The sequence below is a fragment of the Cynocephalus volans genome, chromosome 1, assembly GCF_027409185.1.
Source record: "Cynocephalus volans isolate mCynVol1 chromosome 1, mCynVol1.pri, whole genome shotgun sequence".
NCBI lineage: Eukaryota > Metazoa > Chordata > Mammalia > Dermoptera > Cynocephalidae > Cynocephalus > Cynocephalus volans.
Window position 1 is genome coordinate 40742583 of NC_084460.1, and position 19138 is coordinate 40761720.

At 41.9% G+C, this 19138-nt stretch overlaps 1 protein-coding gene and 1 pseudogene across 1 annotated transcript; both read left to right on the forward strand.

Annotated features, from left to right (window-relative positions):
* The first annotated feature begins 8910 nt into the window (after window positions 1–8910).
* On the forward strand, window positions 8911–16497 carry LOC134375217 (eppin-like). The gene is made up of 4 exons (XM_063093501.1): window positions 8911–9002; window positions 10431–10615; window positions 13604–13771; window positions 16415–16497. The coding sequence occupies exons 1-4, from the start codon at window positions 8911–8913 to the stop codon at window positions 16495–16497; spliced, it is 528 nt and encodes a 175-aa protein (XP_062949571.1).
* A 229-nt stretch (window positions 16498–16726) lies between these two features.
* The window catches only part of LOC134375278 (WAP four-disulfide core domain protein 6A-like), a 48855-nt pseudogene continuing 46443 nt past the window's right edge, over window positions 16727–19138 (forward strand).

A 19138-nucleotide genomic window follows, 5' to 3' on the forward strand; every position in this document is an offset into this window, starting at 1 on the left:
ATAGTAAGTAGAAAATGTTATCATCAAAATGATTAATTATGCGTAGTATGATCAAAAGCTGTGAGTTTTGTCTTGTATACAACTATCTTGACAAATTATCTTATTAAGAATAACATTTAATGAAGTTACTTTGATTTTAGATATAATCATATCATCTAAACTGATGATAAATTTTTCTCTGCTTTTTTCCAGCTTCATGACTTTGTTCTCTTGTCTTCTTATACTATGTAGAATCTCTGAAAGAATGTTGAAAATAAAGGCAATGGCATCTATCCCTGTCTAGTTTCTTATTTTATTTTTATTCATTAACTTATTTAAGATATCTTAACATTTATTCGTACATATTTGTGGGGTACAGTGTATTGTTTCAATACATGCATATATTGCACAATGATTCACTTAGGGTTGATAGCATAGTTTTGTACCCGTTAGTAACCTTTATTCTACCCTCTACTTCTATGAAAACCACTTTTTCCCCCTTTTGTTAGAATCCACATATGAGTGATATCATGTGGTATTTGTCTTTTTTGTCTGACTTACTTCACTCAACATGATGGTTTCCAGTTCCATCCATGATGCTGCAAATGTTAGGATATCAGTTTTTTAAATAGCTGGATAGTATTCCATTTTGTGTATATACCACAGGATTTTTTTTATCCATTCATCTGTTGATGCACATTTAGGTTGATTCCATCTCTTGGCTATTGTGAGTAGTACTGTGATGAACATGGGAGTGCAGGTGTCATTTTGATATATTGGTTTCATTTCCTTTGTGAGATAGCTGGCTCGTAGTGTAGATCTATTGTTAGTTCTCTGAGAAACCTTCATACTGTTTTCCACAGTGGCTGTACTAATTTACCCTCCCACCAGCAATGTAGGAGAGTTTCTTTTTCTCCACATCCTTGCCAGCACTTATTTTTTGTCTCGTTGATAATAGCCATGCTATCTCATTGTGAGATAATATCTCATTGTAGTTTTCATCAGTCATCACTGATGATTAGTGATGTTCAGCATTTTTTCCTGTGCCTACTGGCTATTTGTATGTCTTTTGAGAAATGTTCAGGTCCTTTGCCCATTTTTTAATTGGGTTATTTGTTTCTTTACTGTTGAGTTGCTGGAGTTCCTTATATATTCTGCATATTAGCCCCTTGTCTGATGTGTGGTTTGCAAACACTTTCTCCCATTGTGTAGGTTGTCTGTTCACTTTGTTGATTGTGTCCCTTGCTGTGCAGAGCTTTTTAGTTAAACGTAGTTCCATTTATGTATTTTTCCTTTAGTTGCCTGTGCCTTTATAGTCTCACTCAAAAAAAGTGCTGCCCACTCCCATTTCATATAGTGTTTCCCCTATGTTTTCTTCTAGTAGTTTCATAGTTTTGAGTCTTAAATCTAGATCTTCAATCTATTTTGAGTTGATCTTTATATATGGTGAGAGATGGGGGTCTAGTTTCAATCTTCTGCATGTGGATATGCAGTTTTCCCAGAACAATGTATTGAAGGGGCTGTTCTTTCCCCACTGTATATTCTTGGCATTTTTGTCCAAAATTAGTTGGCTGCAAGTGTGTAGATTTGTCTCTGGGCTCTCTAATCTGTTCCATTGGTCTGTTTGTCTATTTTTATGCCAGTACCATGCAGTTTTGGTTACTATAGATTTATAGTATATTTTGAAGTCAGAAAGTGTGATGCCTCCAACTTTGTTCTTTTTGTTCAAGATTGCTTTAGCTATACTGGGTCTTTTGTGGTTCCATACAAATTTTAAGACTTTTTTCTATTTCTGTGAAGAATGTTGTTGGTATTTTGATGGGATTGTGTTGAACATATAGATTGCTTTGGCTAATATGGACATTTTCATGATGTTAATTCTTCCAACCAATGAACATAGGATATCTTTCCATTTATTGGTGTCCTTCTCAATATTTTTCACCAATGTTTTATAGTTTTCATTGTAGCGGTCTTTTACCTCCTTGGTTAAATTTACTTATAAGTATTTCATTTTTTTAGTAGTATTGTGGATGGGATTACTTTCTTGATTTCTCTTTCAGCTATTTCGTTATTGGTGTATAGGAAAGCTGTTGAGTTTTGTGTGTTGATTTTGTGTTCTGCCACTTTACTAGATTAATTTATTAGTTTTAGTAATTTTGGGGGGGAGTCTTTAAGGTTTTCTATGTATAGGATCATGTCATCTACAAATACAGATAGTTTGACTTCCTCCTTTCTTATTTGGATGCTGTTGATTACTTTCTCTTGCCTTATTGCACAGGCTAGAACTTCCAGTACTATGTTGAATAAGAGTGTGGAAAGTGGGCATCCTTGTCTTGTTCCAGATCTTAGAAGAAAAGCCTTCAATTTTTGTCCACCGTGTTTGATATTAGTGTGGGTTTGTTGTACATGGCATTTATTTGCATTGAGGTACATTCCTTCTATATCTAATTTGTTGAGTGCTTTTATCATGAAGTGGCGTTGGATTTTATCAAATGCTTTTTCTGTATCTATTGAAATGATCATATGGGGTTTTTTTTCCTGTCGTTCTGTTAATATGATGTATCACATTTGTAGACTAGCATATGTTAAACCATCCTTGCATCACTGGGATGAATCCCACTTGATCATGGTGTATCATTTTTTTAATGTGTTGCTGGATTCTGTTTGCTAGTATGTAGGTGAGGATCTTCATGTCTGTGTTCATCAGAGATATTGGTCTGTACTTTACTTCTTTTGTTATCTCTTTTTGGTGTGTGTGTGACCTTAGTGTTATAAGTTTGCACTCTAGCCAAATGAGCTAATGGGCCAGCCCAATGAGAACTTTTTCATTTATAAACATTTATTATTTATTTTTTTTATTTTTTACCAATCCCAAAGTATTTTGTTTTATTTTATTTTATTTCTTTGAATTTTTTATTTAACTATTTTGTTTTGTTTTTATTGGTTACTCATGGGGTGCAAAGCAAATTGTCACCACTCATACCTAAGATGTGATGACCAGATCCATACTGGCAACATGTCCACTACCACAAATTGTGATTATACCCTGTGTCCTCTATCCAGTTATTCCCTCAATTATCCCTGACCTCCCTCCCCATCCCCCTCTCCCCACTCCATTATATATCCTTAGGATGGTCTCCCCCTCCGCAAGTCCAACACACCACTGTGGTCTTTCCTTTCCTCTTTATCTCTTAGCTCCCACTTATGAGAGAATACATATGGTATTTATCCCTCTGTGCTTTGCTTATTTCACTCAACATAAGTTTCTCCAAGCTCATTCATGTTGTTGCAAATAGGAGAATTTCATTCTTTTTTATGGCACAGTAGTATTCCATGGTGTATATATACCACAGTTTCCTTATCCAATTATCCATCGATGGACATTTAGGTTGATTCCATGTCTTGGCTACCGGGAACAGAGCTGTGATGAACATGGGAGTGCAGGTATCCCTTCGACATGATGATTTCCATTCCTCTGGGTATATATCCAGAAGTGGGATTGTTAGATCATATGGAGGATCTATCTGTAGTTGTTTGAGAAACCTCCATACTGTTTTCCATAGTGGTTGTACTAATTTACAGTCTCACTAACAGAGCAGTTCTTTTTCCAAGTTTGGAATGAGAGTAATGCTAGCCTCGTAGAATGAGTTTGGAAGTATTCCCTACTCTTCAATTTTTTGAAAGAGTTTGAGAAGAATTGGTGTTAGCTCTTTAAATGTTTGGTAGAATTTGGCAGGGAAGCCATCTGGTCCTAGGATTTTCTTTGTTGGTAGTCGTTCTGTTATTCCTTCAATACCATTACTCATTATTGGTCTGTTTAGGTTTTCTAGTTCTTCATGACTTAACTTTGACAAGGTATGTGTGTCTGAAAATTTACCCATTTCTTCTAGGTTTTCTAGTTTGTTTGCATACAGTTGTTTGTAGTAGTCTATTACGATCCTTTGTATTTCTGTAGTATCACTTGTAATGTCACCTTTTTCATTTCTGATTTAATTTCTATGAGTCTCCTCTTTTTTTCTTCACTAGTCTAGCTAAAGGTTTATTAATTTATGTTTATCTTTTCAAAAAACCAACTTTGTTTCATCAATCTTTTGTATGGTTTTTAATTTCTAATTCATTTATTTCTGCTCTGATCTTTGTTATTTCTCTTTTTCTGCTGATTTGGGATTTGGTTTGTTCTTTTTTTTCCCAGCCTCTTGGGGTATAACAATAGATTGCTTATTTGGAGTCCTTCTTTTTTGACGTAGGCATTTATTGCTATAAACTTCCCTTAATAACTTCTTTTGCTATATCTCATAGGTTCTGGGATGCTGTGCTTTCTTTTTATCTGTCTCCAGGAATTTTTAAATTTACTTCTTGATTTCTTCTTTGACTCATTCATTGTTTAGGAGCATATTGTTTAATTTCCATGGATCTGTACAGTTTCTAGTGTCCCTTTTGCTGTTGATTTCTAGTTTTATTTCATTGTGGTTGGATAAGGTAGTTGATATACTTTCAGTTTTTAAAAATGTGTTGAGAATTGTTTTATGTCCTAATATATGATCTATCTAGAGAATGTTCAATGTGCTACCGAGAAGAATGTACATTCTGCTGCTGTTGGATGAAATGTTCTATAAATGTCCACTAGGTCCAGTCAGCTTATAGTAGGGAATAATTCTGATGTTTCCTGGTTAATATTCGGTCTAGATGATCTGTACTTTGCTGAAAGTGGGGTATTAAAATCTCCATGTATTACTGTGTTGGAGTCAATCCTTCCTGTTAGGTTCAATAGTAATTGGTTTATATAGCTGGGTGCTTTGGAGTGGGGTGTGTATATATTTAGAATTGTTATATCCTCTTCTTGAATTGATCCTTTTTTCAATATATAATGATATTCCTTATGTTATTTTACTTTCCTTGGCTTGAAATCTATTTTATCTGATATAAATATAGCTATTCCTGCTCTTTTTTGGTTTCCATTTGCATGAAATATCTTTTTCCATCCCTTCACCCTCAGCCAGTGTGTGTCCTTATCAGTTAAATGAGTTTCTTATAAGCAGCATATTGTTGGTTCTTGTTTTATAATCCATAAAGCTACCCTGTGTCTTTTAATTGGGGCATTTAATCTATTTCCATTTAAAGTTATTATTGGTATATAGGGACTTGTTACTCCCATTTTGCTGTAGTTTTTCTGGTTGTTTTGTGAATCCTGTTTCTCCTTTTTCCTGGTTTTGCTGTCTTCCTTTGTGGTTGTGTGATTTTCTCTAGCAGTATATTTGCTTTCTCAGTATTTATTTTTTGTATTTGTGTTATGGTTATCGTGAGGCTCTGAGAGACCTACTGAGGCTCCACTGAAAGTTGTGTGTTTCTTTTCTCTTGCTGCTGTCGGTATGCTCTCATTGTCTTTAGGTTTTGATCATTTGATTATGTTGTGCCTTAGGGTGTTCCTACTTGGATTGAATTAGACCGGCAAACTCTGAGCTTCCTGTACCTGTCATCTTTCTCCATACTTGGGGAATTTTCAGCCATTATTTTCTTTTTTTTTAATTTTATTTTGTTGATATACATTGTAGCTGATTATTGCTCCCCAAACCTCCCTCCCTTCTCCTTCCCCCCCTCCCCCCCAACAATGTCCTTTCTGTTTGCTTGTCGTATCAACTTCAAATAATTGTGGTTGTTATATCTTCTTCCCCCCCCCGTTTGTGTGTGTGTGTGTGTGTGCGTGTGTGTGTGAATTTATATATTAATTTTTAGCTCCCTCCAATAAGTGAGAACATGTGGTATTTCTCTTTCTGTGCCTGACTTGTTTCACTTAATATAGTTCTCTCAAGGTCCATCCATGTTGTTGCAAATGGCAGTATTTCATTCGTTTTTATAGCTGAGTAGTATTCCATTGTGTAGATGTACCACATTTTCCGTATCCACTCATCTGATGATGGGCATTTGGGCTGGTTCCAACTCTTGGCTATTGTAAAGAGTGCTGCGATGAACATTGGGGAACAGGTATACCTTCGACTTGATGATTTCCATTCCTCTGGGTATATTCCCAACAGTGGGATGGCTGGGTCGTATGGTAGATCTATTTGCAATTGTTTAAGGAACCTCCATACCATTTTCCATAGAGGCTGCACCATTTTGCAGTCCCACCAACAATGTATGAGAGTTCCTTTTTCTCCGCAGCCTCGCCAGCATTTATCGTTCATAGTCTTTTGGATTTTAGCCATCCTAACTGGGGTTAGATGGTTCAGCCATTATTTTCTTGAATATGCTTTCTACATCTCTTTTCCTCTCCTTTGGGTATGTCAATTGTGCAGAGGTTATTTTGCTTGAGGGAGTCCCATACTTGCTGTATTTCAGTCTCATTTTTTCTTATTCTTTTTTTCATTTTGCTCCTCTGATTGTATTATTTCATGTCTTATCTCTGAACTCACTGATTCTTTCCTCTGATTCTATCTGCTGTTGTAACTTTCTATTGAATTTTTCAATTAATGAATGTATTTTTCATTTCTAGAATTTCTATTTTTTAAATTGATTCTATTTTTTATCAAGTTTCTCATTCTGTTTCTGAATTATTTTTGCAGATATCAATTAAACTGCTACCTGAATTTTCTTGTGATTCCCTGAACATCCTTGAGAGAGCTATTCTGAATTCTTTATCAGACATTTCATAGATCTTCTGTTCTTCTGCATCCATTGCTGGTGCTTTGCTTTTTTTATTTGGAGGGGACGTATTTCTCTGTTCTTTCTTGATCTTTGTGTCTGTACACTGATGTGTAGGCATTTGAGAAGGCTGCTATTTGCTGCTGATTCCCTGGGGAAGGCTTTCTGTGTAGATAATTAATCACTTCTGGGTCAGGGCTGTGAGCGAGTTACAGGAAATCAGTCTAAGTGATAGGTCCTGGTAATGAAAAAGCAAGAGTGTCTAGGTAGAGACCAGTCTGCCTTCATTCTACATGGAGTTCCCCATTCTGAGCACAGGATTGGTCCTAGAACCACAGTGGAACTGAAGCAGAGGTTGGGCACCATGAAACCCAATGAGAGGAGATGAGGGAAGGAGAGCCAAGGACCCGGGTGGGTCCTTTCCCTGCCCTCTCCTAGAAATTAGGTGAGAGAAGGAGCCAAAACCATGATTCATCCCAGTCTCCAAAGACATAAATTTCACTTTGCCTGCTTGGACAGTGACACCATTGAGCGAGCCTAGAAATTAGGCATGACAGAATGGGATACAAAGAGGTTTGATTTATTTTCAAGAAAATTTAAAGAGGATTGCAGCCTGTATTGGGGACCGTGGTAACCACTGGAAATTTACTGACTCTGAAATTTCAGCCTCTGTCTCCACTAAAGACATCACCTTCGTCCCATTTGGAATCACCATTTGAACTCACTCACTCTCTGTCTTCAACTCCACAATAAAATATTATATCCACACCAATATCAGAAGATTCCCTAGTGACCTCTGGCAGAAACAAGTGCTCAGCTCCCTCTTAACCTAACTCACTTGCTGGGGGACGTTTAGTCAGCATCCTCACTTCTCTGGGCTGTATGATCCTTATCTATAAAATGAGGAAATGGGGCTTAATGGTCTTTCACAACCCTTCCACATAGAGATTCCAGGTTTTCACTTTCTCCTGAGCTGGGTTAGGGTGAATACACGAAGTGGAATAAGAGGGACGGCACCCGCACAGGACATCTTGGTTATTCATTAGAAATTCTACTCCTTAGCCTCTTTTGGGGATCTTCCTTAAATGAGATTGTGAAGTTGGTGTGAGGGGAATTCCCATGGGGGCTCTGTTTGTGATCCTAAATTTTGTGACCATATGGTCACTCACTGATGACAAGGCTGGCTTTGTCTGGCTTCTGTCTGCCATGCAGGACAATTTGATGAACAAATCTTGGCACGAACGGGAAACACCTAGTTGGGGAAGGAAATGAGAGCCCTTCAGGTAACATTTCCTCTTTGAAGAGCATCTGTCCCTGTGCCAGGACTGAGTGACTGACTGGTGTTGTGGCTTCCTCAGCTATGACAAAATTGCCCAAGTTTTCCAACACCCTCTTCCCGTAACTCCTCCATAAACCCTGTTAGAATCGAGCAGGTCTGCAGTGTTGTTGAACTTTATTCAGTCATAGCCTCCCAGGCAGGTCTCTTCATCTTCTGCTTCCTCCTCAGACAACAGGGAGTTTGCATCAAATGGTAGAAACTCCTTACAAGCTCTCACATTCTCTCCTGCTCTCAAAGCAGCACAACTTTGACAAACACTATCTGAAGAGTCTGTTCTCTGTCTGATTTCTCTGCCATAACACACTCTGTGGCCACATTGTTACTCTTTGGCCTTAGTCAAAGCATATGAGTGACCCAAGAGAAGATAAAATGGAGAAAGATAGGAGGAAACTGTGGGAGAGGGGAAAAGGGACACAGAGACAATGGGAGACTCTCAGAAGAAGAGAACGGAGTTCTTCACAGGTTCAGAGAGGCACAGAGAAGCAAAGAAACACCAAGAGATCAATAAGATACATTGTTAGAGACAAACAGAAGAATGCTAGTTAGTTTGCATGGAAAATGGAAAATGGATGGAGGCTGAGGACATTGCACAACTCTCCAAATGATCAGAACGAAGACCCGAGATGGTGGGTTTATTTGTAAGGTAGCCAGGAAAGTGTGAGACAAGATTTGCCTACTCCGTGCGGTCGCCCAGAGGGTCCTGCCCCGTGCAGCCAGGGGATTCAGGAAAAGGAGTCACCCAAAAAGACCTTTTCCCCAGAGCTGTGAGCTGTAGATGCCAATGAATCCCATTTACAACCTCAGGAACCCGGTGTTCCCAGCAAGAAAGGGGGTGGCTGGCTTGTCTCCAGTTCTCATATGCAGGGTACTGGATACCGAAGGAATAGGCTGGGCCAAGGCATGAAGACATTTCTATGTTCTGAAACCACCAGAGAGGCTTGCCTCTCTTCAGAATGGAATCTTCTGGACTTTTGTGCATCCTGGTGCTATTTATCCTCTTTGCGAATGTCCAGGGAACTCGTCTAAATAACTGTAAGTATTTACGGTAAGTATTGGGCCTCAGCCCTTGCCCTGAAAGAGGGAAATTTTCTGGTAGGAAGGAACAAGGAACAATTCCTCAGATCTGAGTTGCTTTCCACCATCCTAGCCCTGGTCCTGGGTTGGGAGAGTAGAGAGACATTTGGAAAACCCCTTCTGTGGAAGATCCCTTCTGTTAATAAAGGAACCCACACTTAGGAAATCCCCTCTTTATCCCCTTTGAAGTAGAGGGTCTTTCTCAGGGAGACGGGAGAGAGTCACAGGATCTAGTATTTATGGGAGGGGATGTAGGAATCTGGGAAGCCTAAAGGACCTTCCCCTCACCCCGTAAGAAAGACAGGATCTTTTCTCAGGACATCATCTATCTTCTCCTTCTTCTTTCACATGTGGTCCCACAAAGTGTCCCTGCATCCGCAGGGGTTCCTTGACTTTGGGATAAAAAAGTCCCTTTAAACTCGAGACACTAATACTCCATGTCTATATAGTAATAGTGATAATTGTTACCATTTGTTGAACACTTGGAAAGTAGGGATTTACAAAAAATTTAAGAGGGATCTGTAGTCAGATTTAGTGGACTCAAATCCTAATAGACATATACACCTGGGAAAATTACTTAAATTCCATATGTGTCAGTTTCCTCATCTGTAAAATGAAGATATTAATAGAATTTACCTCCTAGAGCTGTTGTGGTGATAAAATGAGATTATCCATTTTAAATGCTTAGAAGAGTGTGTGACTTATGGTAAATAAGTAACAAATGTTAGTTAATATTACTGTGCATAAATTACTATAATTAGAAAGCTCTATACGCTTTGCCTCCTTTTTTCCTCATACCTCTGTAAGGACAAAATGATTTTACAGATGAAGAAACCAAGGTTCAGAGAGGGTAAGTAGCAGACCAATTGATAGAATTCAAAAACCAAACCATCTACAGGGTGAGAGATCTTAATTACTATATAATATAATCCTCCCCCCCTCCACCCCAGAGCAACTCCCAAACCCCGACTCCTCAACAAGGCCAAAAGGACAATATCACCTTAAACCAGTGGCTACCAATGGGGCAATTTTGCCTTCCAGGGAACATTTCCAATGTCTGGAGATATATTGGGTTATTATAACTTGGGGTTGGCTACTGTTATCTAATGCATAGAGGCCAGGGATGCTACAAAGCATCCTGCAATGCACAGGACACCCCACCCAAAGAATGATCCAGCACAAATGTCACTAGTGGTAGAGAAATGTGCCTTGGAAGGGATGGGGCTAGAGGGTGGAACTAGAGATGGGGTAAAAAGGTAGAGTGAGGGTGGTCAGAAGGGAGAGTAGTGTAGGCAGTAGGGAAATACCTGAGGGCGCCCTGAGAGAAAGGACTCCTGCGCATGAGCAAAATGAAAGCAAACTTCTCTGACTCCCCAGAATTGTCCTGGGTTGTGAAGAGGGTGGGCCCTTTGCCCTCCAAGGCTCATGGTTGTACAATTGCTTCTTCCCTAGGGAAATGCCCCAGAATCAGAGAGAAATGTGAATTCAAAGAAAGAGACATGTGTACGAGCAACAGAGAATGTGAGGACAGCAAGAAGTGTTGCGTTCTCAGCTGTGGAAAAAAATGTTTAGATCTTAAAAAAGGTAATATTCGGGACCTTGGAATAATCAACCCCTCTACCCACGCCCTGACCTTCTGCCCACTTGGGCTGACTGTTTTCTCTGGTTCTCTGAAAGCTGGTCTCTGGGTAAGATTGCTGGACTTGGGAGACATGAGATTTAGATTCACTAGTGCTCCTAACATGGTGTCTGACGTTAGTAATGTCCTTATCTTGTCAAGTGATATCAGGGTTCAGTTTCACCAAACTATGGGAGCAAGAGTGGGATGGAATTAGATGGTTTTTGGCCACTTGGTTACTTTTCACTCTTATAATTTTCTGAGTCCCCTGGTGGCCATGGTGGTTCTAACATACACCAACACTGTTGCCGTATGTCATAAATTAAGCAATTTATATTTCCTAGCTTTTGGCTCTGAAGTGACCACCTCTCTGCCCATACAGATCCAACTTTGCACCAAGAAACCTCCCCTGACTACTCCATACTATAGGGCTTTTCCTTTGCTGCTGCAATCATAACTCCCTGTCCATCTCCCTGGGCTCCAAAAAGACTATCAACAATTCTTTATTCATTTAATTAACAAATGTTTCTTGAGTGCCACTGAGACCCCTAATAGGATTTGACCTGCTCAGTGTGGTCAGTGAGGTTGGGAAAGACTTCTCTGAGAAAGCAAACCTGGGGCTGGCCCTGTGGCTCACTCAAGAGAGTGCAGTGCTGGCAGCACCAATGCCGCAGGTTTGGATCCTATATAGGGATGGCCGGTGCGCTCACTGGCTGAGCGTGGTACAGATGACACTGAGCTGAGGGTTGCGATCCCCTTACTGGTCAAAAAAAGGAAAAAAAAAAGAAAAGAAAGCATACCTGGAGTTGAGTTCAGAAGGATGGATAATATTTTAGGAAAAAGTGTGTGGAAGGGCTTTCCAGGCACAGGGAATAGCATGTACAAAGGCTCAACTGTGGGGCCTAGGGAGGCCAGAGAGCAGACTGAGCATGTGCATGGTAAAGGTAAATGGATCCTAGGTTGGCAGGGATCACACTATTCAGGTCTGGTTGCCCAGATTAAAGAGTCTCACCTGGATCCTAAGAGCCATGGAAATTCATCGAGGTGGGGCAGTGACATGAGCACGATCATACTAAGCCCACAGTGCAGGAAACAGGAGGAACCATGTAACTTAAACATGAAAGAAAACGGTAACTTGGACTAGGGAGAGGTAGCTAAGGGAATGAGAAGAGTGGGATGTGTTTGAATAGTATTTATGAGGCAAATAGGACTTGACAATGGAGCAGACCAGGGAGGAAAGGGGGCGATAAGTCATTCATATGCCTGCAGGTGAGGGATTCTGAATCCAGACTTCCTGAGTTCAAATCTTAGCCCCAGTCTTTTTCTCTTGGGCATATTAACATCTTCACCACACTGTGCCTCACTTTCCTCTGTTAGTAAAAGGACCAGTGTCAGAGGTTATTTTGAGCATCAAATAAATTGATGCACATGAAGCGCTTAAAGCAATGCCTAGCACTTAATAGCCACCTAATACCTATCAGCTTAAATTATTTGTCATTCTTGGGAGCTGCTGAATAGGAGAAACCATGTTTTTTCTTTGTCCTTTAAATTGTTTAGCATATAGTAGGTGCTCAATGAATGATTTATTCAGTTCAGGTCAGGATTCATCTTATTTCACCCTCAGCATTCTGTAAAGTCATATATTGTGCCAGACCACCTGCTAGGAAATGGAATTCCAGTATTAAATAAGACACAATTCCTGCTCACTAGAAACACGTAGCCTCAGGGATGAGACCAAAGATATAATCAAATGACAAGTATATGCACAAGATACAAGTTATGCAGCAGCAAGGTAGAGAAATGCAGGATTGATTCAGGCACCTGAACCAGTGCGGATATGGGGTGTATAGTGGAGTCAAGAGAGATATCACAGAGGAGTTGATGTCTGAGAAAGGCTTTGATGGAAGAATAGGAGTGTCACTAATGAGCAACAGTTGGCGTATGGCAATGCGAAGGTATGGAGTTGTGGCACAGCATGGTGTGCTGAGTATTGCCAGAGCCTGTAGCCTGTGGCAGGAGAGGAAGCCAGAGCCACAAGTAGGAGTCAGATGGTGAAGGGCCTTATGAGTCATGGCAGAATTTTCTCATTAAATCAGGGTAGGTCTTATCTGTAGAATAACACAATTGGCTTCACTTTCTGATCCATCAGATCATTCCATCCAGTGAACAGCATGAAAGATTGATTGCAGGGGCTAGAACCAGATGTAGGAGGACCAATTCGAGGTTATCTCAACAGCGCAAGTATGAGATGCAGAGGCTTAAATGAAAGAGACAGGCAGAGCTGTTAGGAGGTAAAACTTAGCAGGACTTAATTGTTGAGCTGTGGAGATTTACCTTCATGGAACTCATAGTTTAGATGGGACCCGTATTAGTTTGCTAGGGTATCAACAATAGACTGGTGCCTAAACAACAGAAATGTATTGTTTTACAGTTCTGCCAGGTAGAAGTCAAAGATGAAGGTGTCAGCAGAGTTGGTTTCTTCTCAGGAACTGAGATAGGGAAATCTGTTCCATGCTTCTCTATTAGTTTCTGGTACTTTCTGGCAATCTTTGGAATTCCTTGGCTTGTAGTCACATCACCCCAATTTCTCCTTTCATGTTCATGTGGTGTCTCCCTGTGTGTGTGTGTGTGTGTGTCTGTTCACATTTACCCTTTTTTATAAGTACACCAGTCATATTGGATTAGGGGCCCAGCCTACTCCAGTATGACCTCATCTTAACTAATTACATCTACAAACAAACCTGTTCCCAGGCATGCAGATACCCACGCTGGGGTCTCTTTGCAAATGTGTGCAATATGTCATCGAGCTAGGCTCCTGCAGTGTAATAAAGGGAAAGGAGCCTATTCCAATTTTATCTATGGTAGTTGCCATGGGGAACAATAAAAGCTGGTTTTGTTTTTGTTTCTTTCTGGGGTGGGCACTCTGAGTTCTTAACTCTGGGGTCTCTCTGCAGACATATGCAAGATGCCAAAAGAATCTGGCCCCTGCATGGCTTATTTTCTTCGTTGGTGGTATAGTAAGGAAAATAACACCTGCTCCAGCTTTATCTATGGTGGCTGCCAGGGAAACAATAACAACTTCCAAACCAAAAGCATCTGCCAGAATACCTGCAAAAAAACACGTGAGTCCTTGGGCTGTAGTTTCCCATCCTCACCAGGGCCATGCTGGGAGGCCTGGGTGTTTGCTGGTCCATTACAGGGTAGCTACACCCTTGGCCATCCTGATGCTGACAGAGCCAGCTTCAATCATCGGGTAAGAATGCACCTCACAGAAGGGTAGACAGAGTGGCTTTCTCAGAACTGAGGATGGGAAGGGACATGGAGGGGACTCAAAGTTAGCAAGTATGAGAGGAGTTAGAAGGGGTGGAGGGAGTGTGCAGAAGTGGTGAAATCTAAGAGGCCAACTGCAAAAGGGTCCAACCTAGCCCTGGACGCATTACCTGACCAACCCTTCCAGGCCATCAATTTCCTCATCAATTTCCTCATCAAAGCTCTCTGCTAGCCATCCGCTCCCATTTATTTTTCCTTGAAAGAGACAGCTCCCCAGAGCAAACCCACTTCCTTTTAGTCTCGTCCTGTGAAAAGATGTATAAGCGTAACTTCAAGTTCTAAAGATGAGCTGAGTCCAAGATGCTCAGCTGGTCTTATCCTACATTCTCAACAGGCTCCTCTTCCTGAATGGATAAGGACACTCTGGAACAACTGCCAGGATTTGGCTCATGCTCCAAGGCTCTGTCCATATACCTGACTGATGCACCAGGTCGGCTTCCACTGTTCTACTCTCAGCAATCCAAGGCCTTACCTCCTCCCAAAACTGAACCCCAGGATCTGCCTCCCCTTTCTCCATCTCCACCTCTTTTCATGCATAATAACCTTCCATTTTGACCCCATCTCTATGCCTTACCCTTTATCTCCAACTTCTAGAGCTTCCTGTTTATATTTGTGTAGCTTCCACTTTTTCTCAATAAAGTATTTGGTTCTTGTGCCTCTGAGGCTGAGTAATTCATGTCTGTTTGGCACATTACACTTTGCAGAGACTACAGGATCACTGAGGCTTCTGTTGACACCATTGAAGGGAGTGGTGACATCAGAACCTTGAGAGTCAAGAGATTCAGGGATATGGTTATCCTCCTCTGTTTCTTCCAAAAAAATTGTAGAACCCTCTTAAGGGTTAGTTGCCTTAGTTTGGATCTCCCACAAACTGACCTTGGGTGCAGGTAGTTTGTTTGGAAGGTCTCTGAAGAAGCTCAAGGTCGGAGTAGGATAAGTGACTCAGGGAAGAGAGAAGAGGCCATTATGAGCTGGTTACCGCTGTGGGAAACTGCAGCTCAACTCCATCACGGATCTTCTAGAGAACCATGTAAACGTCCCTCCAACTTTTCTTCGCCTGTCTCCAGTGATGAGGAACCTGAGGTATTTATTCATGGATTCTCATCCCACACTGGATACCTGGGGTATCAAATCCCTCACTCTTCTAGACTGTTCTGCATGCAAGCTGAGCGTGCTCCTAGGGAGGCAGAGAATACCCACAGCAGAGAAGCAGGGACTCTGACACTTGCAGTGGGAGGCTGTCGATGTACGCTGGATGTTATTCAGCCATACAAAGGAATGAAGCACTGAGACGTGCTGCACTGTCGATGAACCTCAGAAACATCACACTCAATGGAGTAGCCAGACACGGAAGGTCACAGACACTATGATTTCATTTACAGGAAATATCCAGAATCGGTAAATCTAGAGAGATAGAAAGCAGATTAGTGGTCACCAGTGATTAGGGGGTGGGGGTTGGGGGAAACAAGGGAGCGATTGCTAATGGGTACAGAGTTTTCATTTGGATCCATAGTACTGTTTGGGAACTAATAGTGGTTGCACAACATTGTGAACGTACTAAAAAGGCCACTGAATTGTTCACCTTAAAATGGTTAATTTTATATGATATGAATTCTACCTCAATTTTTAAAAAACAGATTAAGAAAAAATGTGCACTGGAATTGTCTCTCGCAGCTGCAGGTGAAGTTAGAGGTAAGCCAAGAGCATGTCGGGTGGGATAACAGCACCCCTGCTATAGTCTATCTTGGTATTGCTCTGATTCACTCGTGCCAGACACTGAGTCCATTCTCTCACTGATGCATCATCAATTAAATTGGTGAGTTCAGTGGACCATTCCTAAGGCCCTGCTGCTGAAGCTGGTTCTGCAACCATAACTGGCATTTATTATTTCTCTCCTGCATCACCTATTCTAAATTGCACCCAATGATAGAAGCTCTCTGTTCACTCTAATATTCTTTCCTGCTTTCAAAGTACCTTGACCGACACTCTACAGATTCAGTTCAACCTGGAATCAACCTGATTTCTCCGCCGAACCCCACTCATCTCAATATCTTTACTGTTTGACAATGGCTAGAGAAAAGGAGTGAGCCAAAGAGGAGAGAAAGAAGGGCAGAAGGGAAATAGAAGGAGGGGAGAAAGAGGCATAAATTAAGAGAACTAGTATGCAAATAATAAAAGCAGATGATTACATATTCAAAAAAAAGAGACGTAGACAGAGAGAGACTCACTGAAAAAGAGAAAGTGACAAGCACAGGGTAAGAGATGTAAAGTGACATAAAGAGGAGAAAAAGAAACAGTGAAAAGATAAAACAGAAAAATAGACATGTCAGGAGAAGAGTAAAATTAGAAAGAAAGAAGAGAACTAGGATACTCTCAACCTCCAAACTCCCCTGGGAAATGGAAGACTCTGGAGTTGAACATTCCCTACTGCTAAGGGAGTCTGGAAAACCCCAGACAAGATGTGCCCCGTCTCCCTGTGGATCAGAGGGACAGCGAGCCTCAGAGTTCTGAGGATTAGGAGCCACCAACCAGAGTCCCTTCCCCCAGGGTTGGTGCTGTAGGTGCCAGCTAGTCCCACTGATGGCCTCAGGGGCTTGTTGTTCCCAAGAGGAGGGAGTGTGGCTGGCTTGTGTCCAGTGTTGTCTCCCGGAGCGTAAGGCTGCACAGGGGAAGCCAATGTTCAGAGGCAGGAGCTGCAGAGCAGCAGTTCCTAGTTTGGTGGCACCAGCCAGACCAGTACCCCTAAAATGGGACTCTCAGGACTTCTGCCTATCCTGTTATCACTCATCCTCCTGGAGGATGTCCAGGAATCTGGGCTGGTTAAGGGGTTCTTTCTCAGTAAGTATTGGGGACTCAGTCCTTGTAGTAGAGAAGAGGAACTCAATGGGAAGGAGGGAACAAAGACCAATTTCACAGATGAGGAATGCTTTCCCCACCTCAGACTGGATCCTGGGCAGGGGAGAGGACCCCAGAGTCACTGGAGTCATTCTTTCAGGTCCCTTTCTCCTGGTAAGACTCCTTTGGTCAATGCAGAAACTGATTCTGTGACAACTGACACCCCACTGCCATTCCAAGGAATTCTTCCTGGACGTGCCTGGACCTAGAGCTCATGAAATAGACCAGGGAACTCGGAGGCCTAAGGGGCTTTTGCATAATGACAGGCCTCTGCTCTCAGTGCTACCCTCATCAGTTTCCAAATCTTCCCATTGCAGCCCCCAAAAGTTTTCCTGCACTCCCAGAGGATCCTTACCTTTGGGGTAAAGAACGAACTCCAGAAGTCCCTTGGAATGCTGAATATGAAGACCCCATAATCAGCAGCTAAAATATATGGAGAACTTAAAAAGTAGTGGTTGAAAGTGAGTACTCAGGAGCCACATAAGGCAGGTTCAATCCTGGCTCCGCTCCTTAGTAGCAGTGTGACCCTGGGCAAGTTCACATAACCTCCCTCTACTTCAGATTCCTGTTTATAAAATGTGAATATTAATAGGACTTTTCAGAGAGTTGTAATGAGGGTTAGAGAGAAAACACCAAGCACATAGTAAGTGCCTCATCAATATTAGTCATTATTATTTTGCCCCAAGCAGCTTGACAATAGCTTTTCAAACTTTATTGCACTAGTCTTCAAAATGACCCTATAGGCAGATGAGGAAATCAAGGTTCAGAGAGAGTACCTGCCAAACCAAAAGTGGCGCAGAATTCAAAGCCCAGCCATCTGGTGCCAGAAATGGAGACCTTAATCACCAAGAGCTACTGTGCCTCCCAGAGGAACATCCAAGCACAGCAGGGCCAAGTCACCAAAATAGTCCTAGGAGAGACTGTCCTACTCCCTGGAACATTATAGATGGTGGAGGCAGGGGTAGGGGTGAGACTGGGGATTAGATGGTGAGTTGTTATGGGGCTGGGGGTGTGGGCAGTGTTGTGAAAATCCTGAGCCTGCTCACGGTCACTACCGTCTGGGGACAGATGAAGTGAAATCAAGCTTCCCTAACTCTGAAGTGGTGCCCCGGGCTTGGGAAGAGAGAGCACTGGCCCCTTCAAGGCCTCACAGGAGTACATCTTCCCCTCCCTTAGAAACGTGTCCCAAAATCAGAGTAAAATGAGAAATCAAGGAAAGGAACCAATGCACGAAGCACAGACATTGCCCGGAAAAGATGAAGTGCTGCTTGTTCAGCTGTGGAAAGAAATGTTTAGACCTCCGAAAAGGTAACCCACAGATCCCCTGAATTATCCAGTGCCCTTCCCTCCTGCCACCACCTGCACTGGCATTGTCCCTTCCCCTCTCCTCCTTCTCTCGTGGCTCGTCTCTGACCAAGAGTCTGGGTGCATCTTCTACTTGACACAAATCCTGTCAGTACTGGGCTTGGGAGATGTGGATTTTATTTCATTTCTGCCCCTATTTTGGTATGGGAGGTGAGAAATGTAGTTTTTCCTTTCTGGGCCTCAGTTTCCTCATCTATAAGATGGGTATGGGTATCAGACCACATGATCTCTTGGCTATTCTTCAGTGATCCTCTGAGATGCCACTGAAGTCCCACCAAATAACACCATTGTGACAGGTTATATGACAATTATAAAAGAAACGTCTATAATCTGTATTTCCTGGCTTTTTTTCTCCAGATCTCACTGTCTCCATAAATCCAGGATGCCTTCTCTTACCACCTTAGATCTCCTATACTCTTTCCTCTCTGCCCATATAATTGAACTCCAGAAAAGAGCCTCAAGGACTACTCATCCACACGTTCATTCAACACATATTTACCGATGCCCCTAGCACCTATGATGGGCTTTACTTGCTCATTGTGGCCAGTGAGGTCAGGAAAGGTTTCCCTGGAAAAGGGATCCATGATTTGAGATTTGAAAGATGGGCAGTACATATGCAAAAGTGAGAGGGAATAGCCTTCCAGGTGGAAGCTTGTGCAAGGGGCCTGTGTTAGGAGGCAGCGTGCTCAGGCCTAGGAAGGGCAGAGCACAGAAAGTGAGTATTACACGGCAAGACATGGGGAAGACGAGAAAGACGGAGCTGGACTGGGCAGAGAGGGTTAAGTGGTCTTGTCTTGACTCTGAGAGCAATGAATTGTCTACATTCAAATCCCTCCCCGTCTATGTGAGCTCAGAAAAGCTACTTAGCCTCTTCAAGCCTCAGGTTCCTCATCTGCATA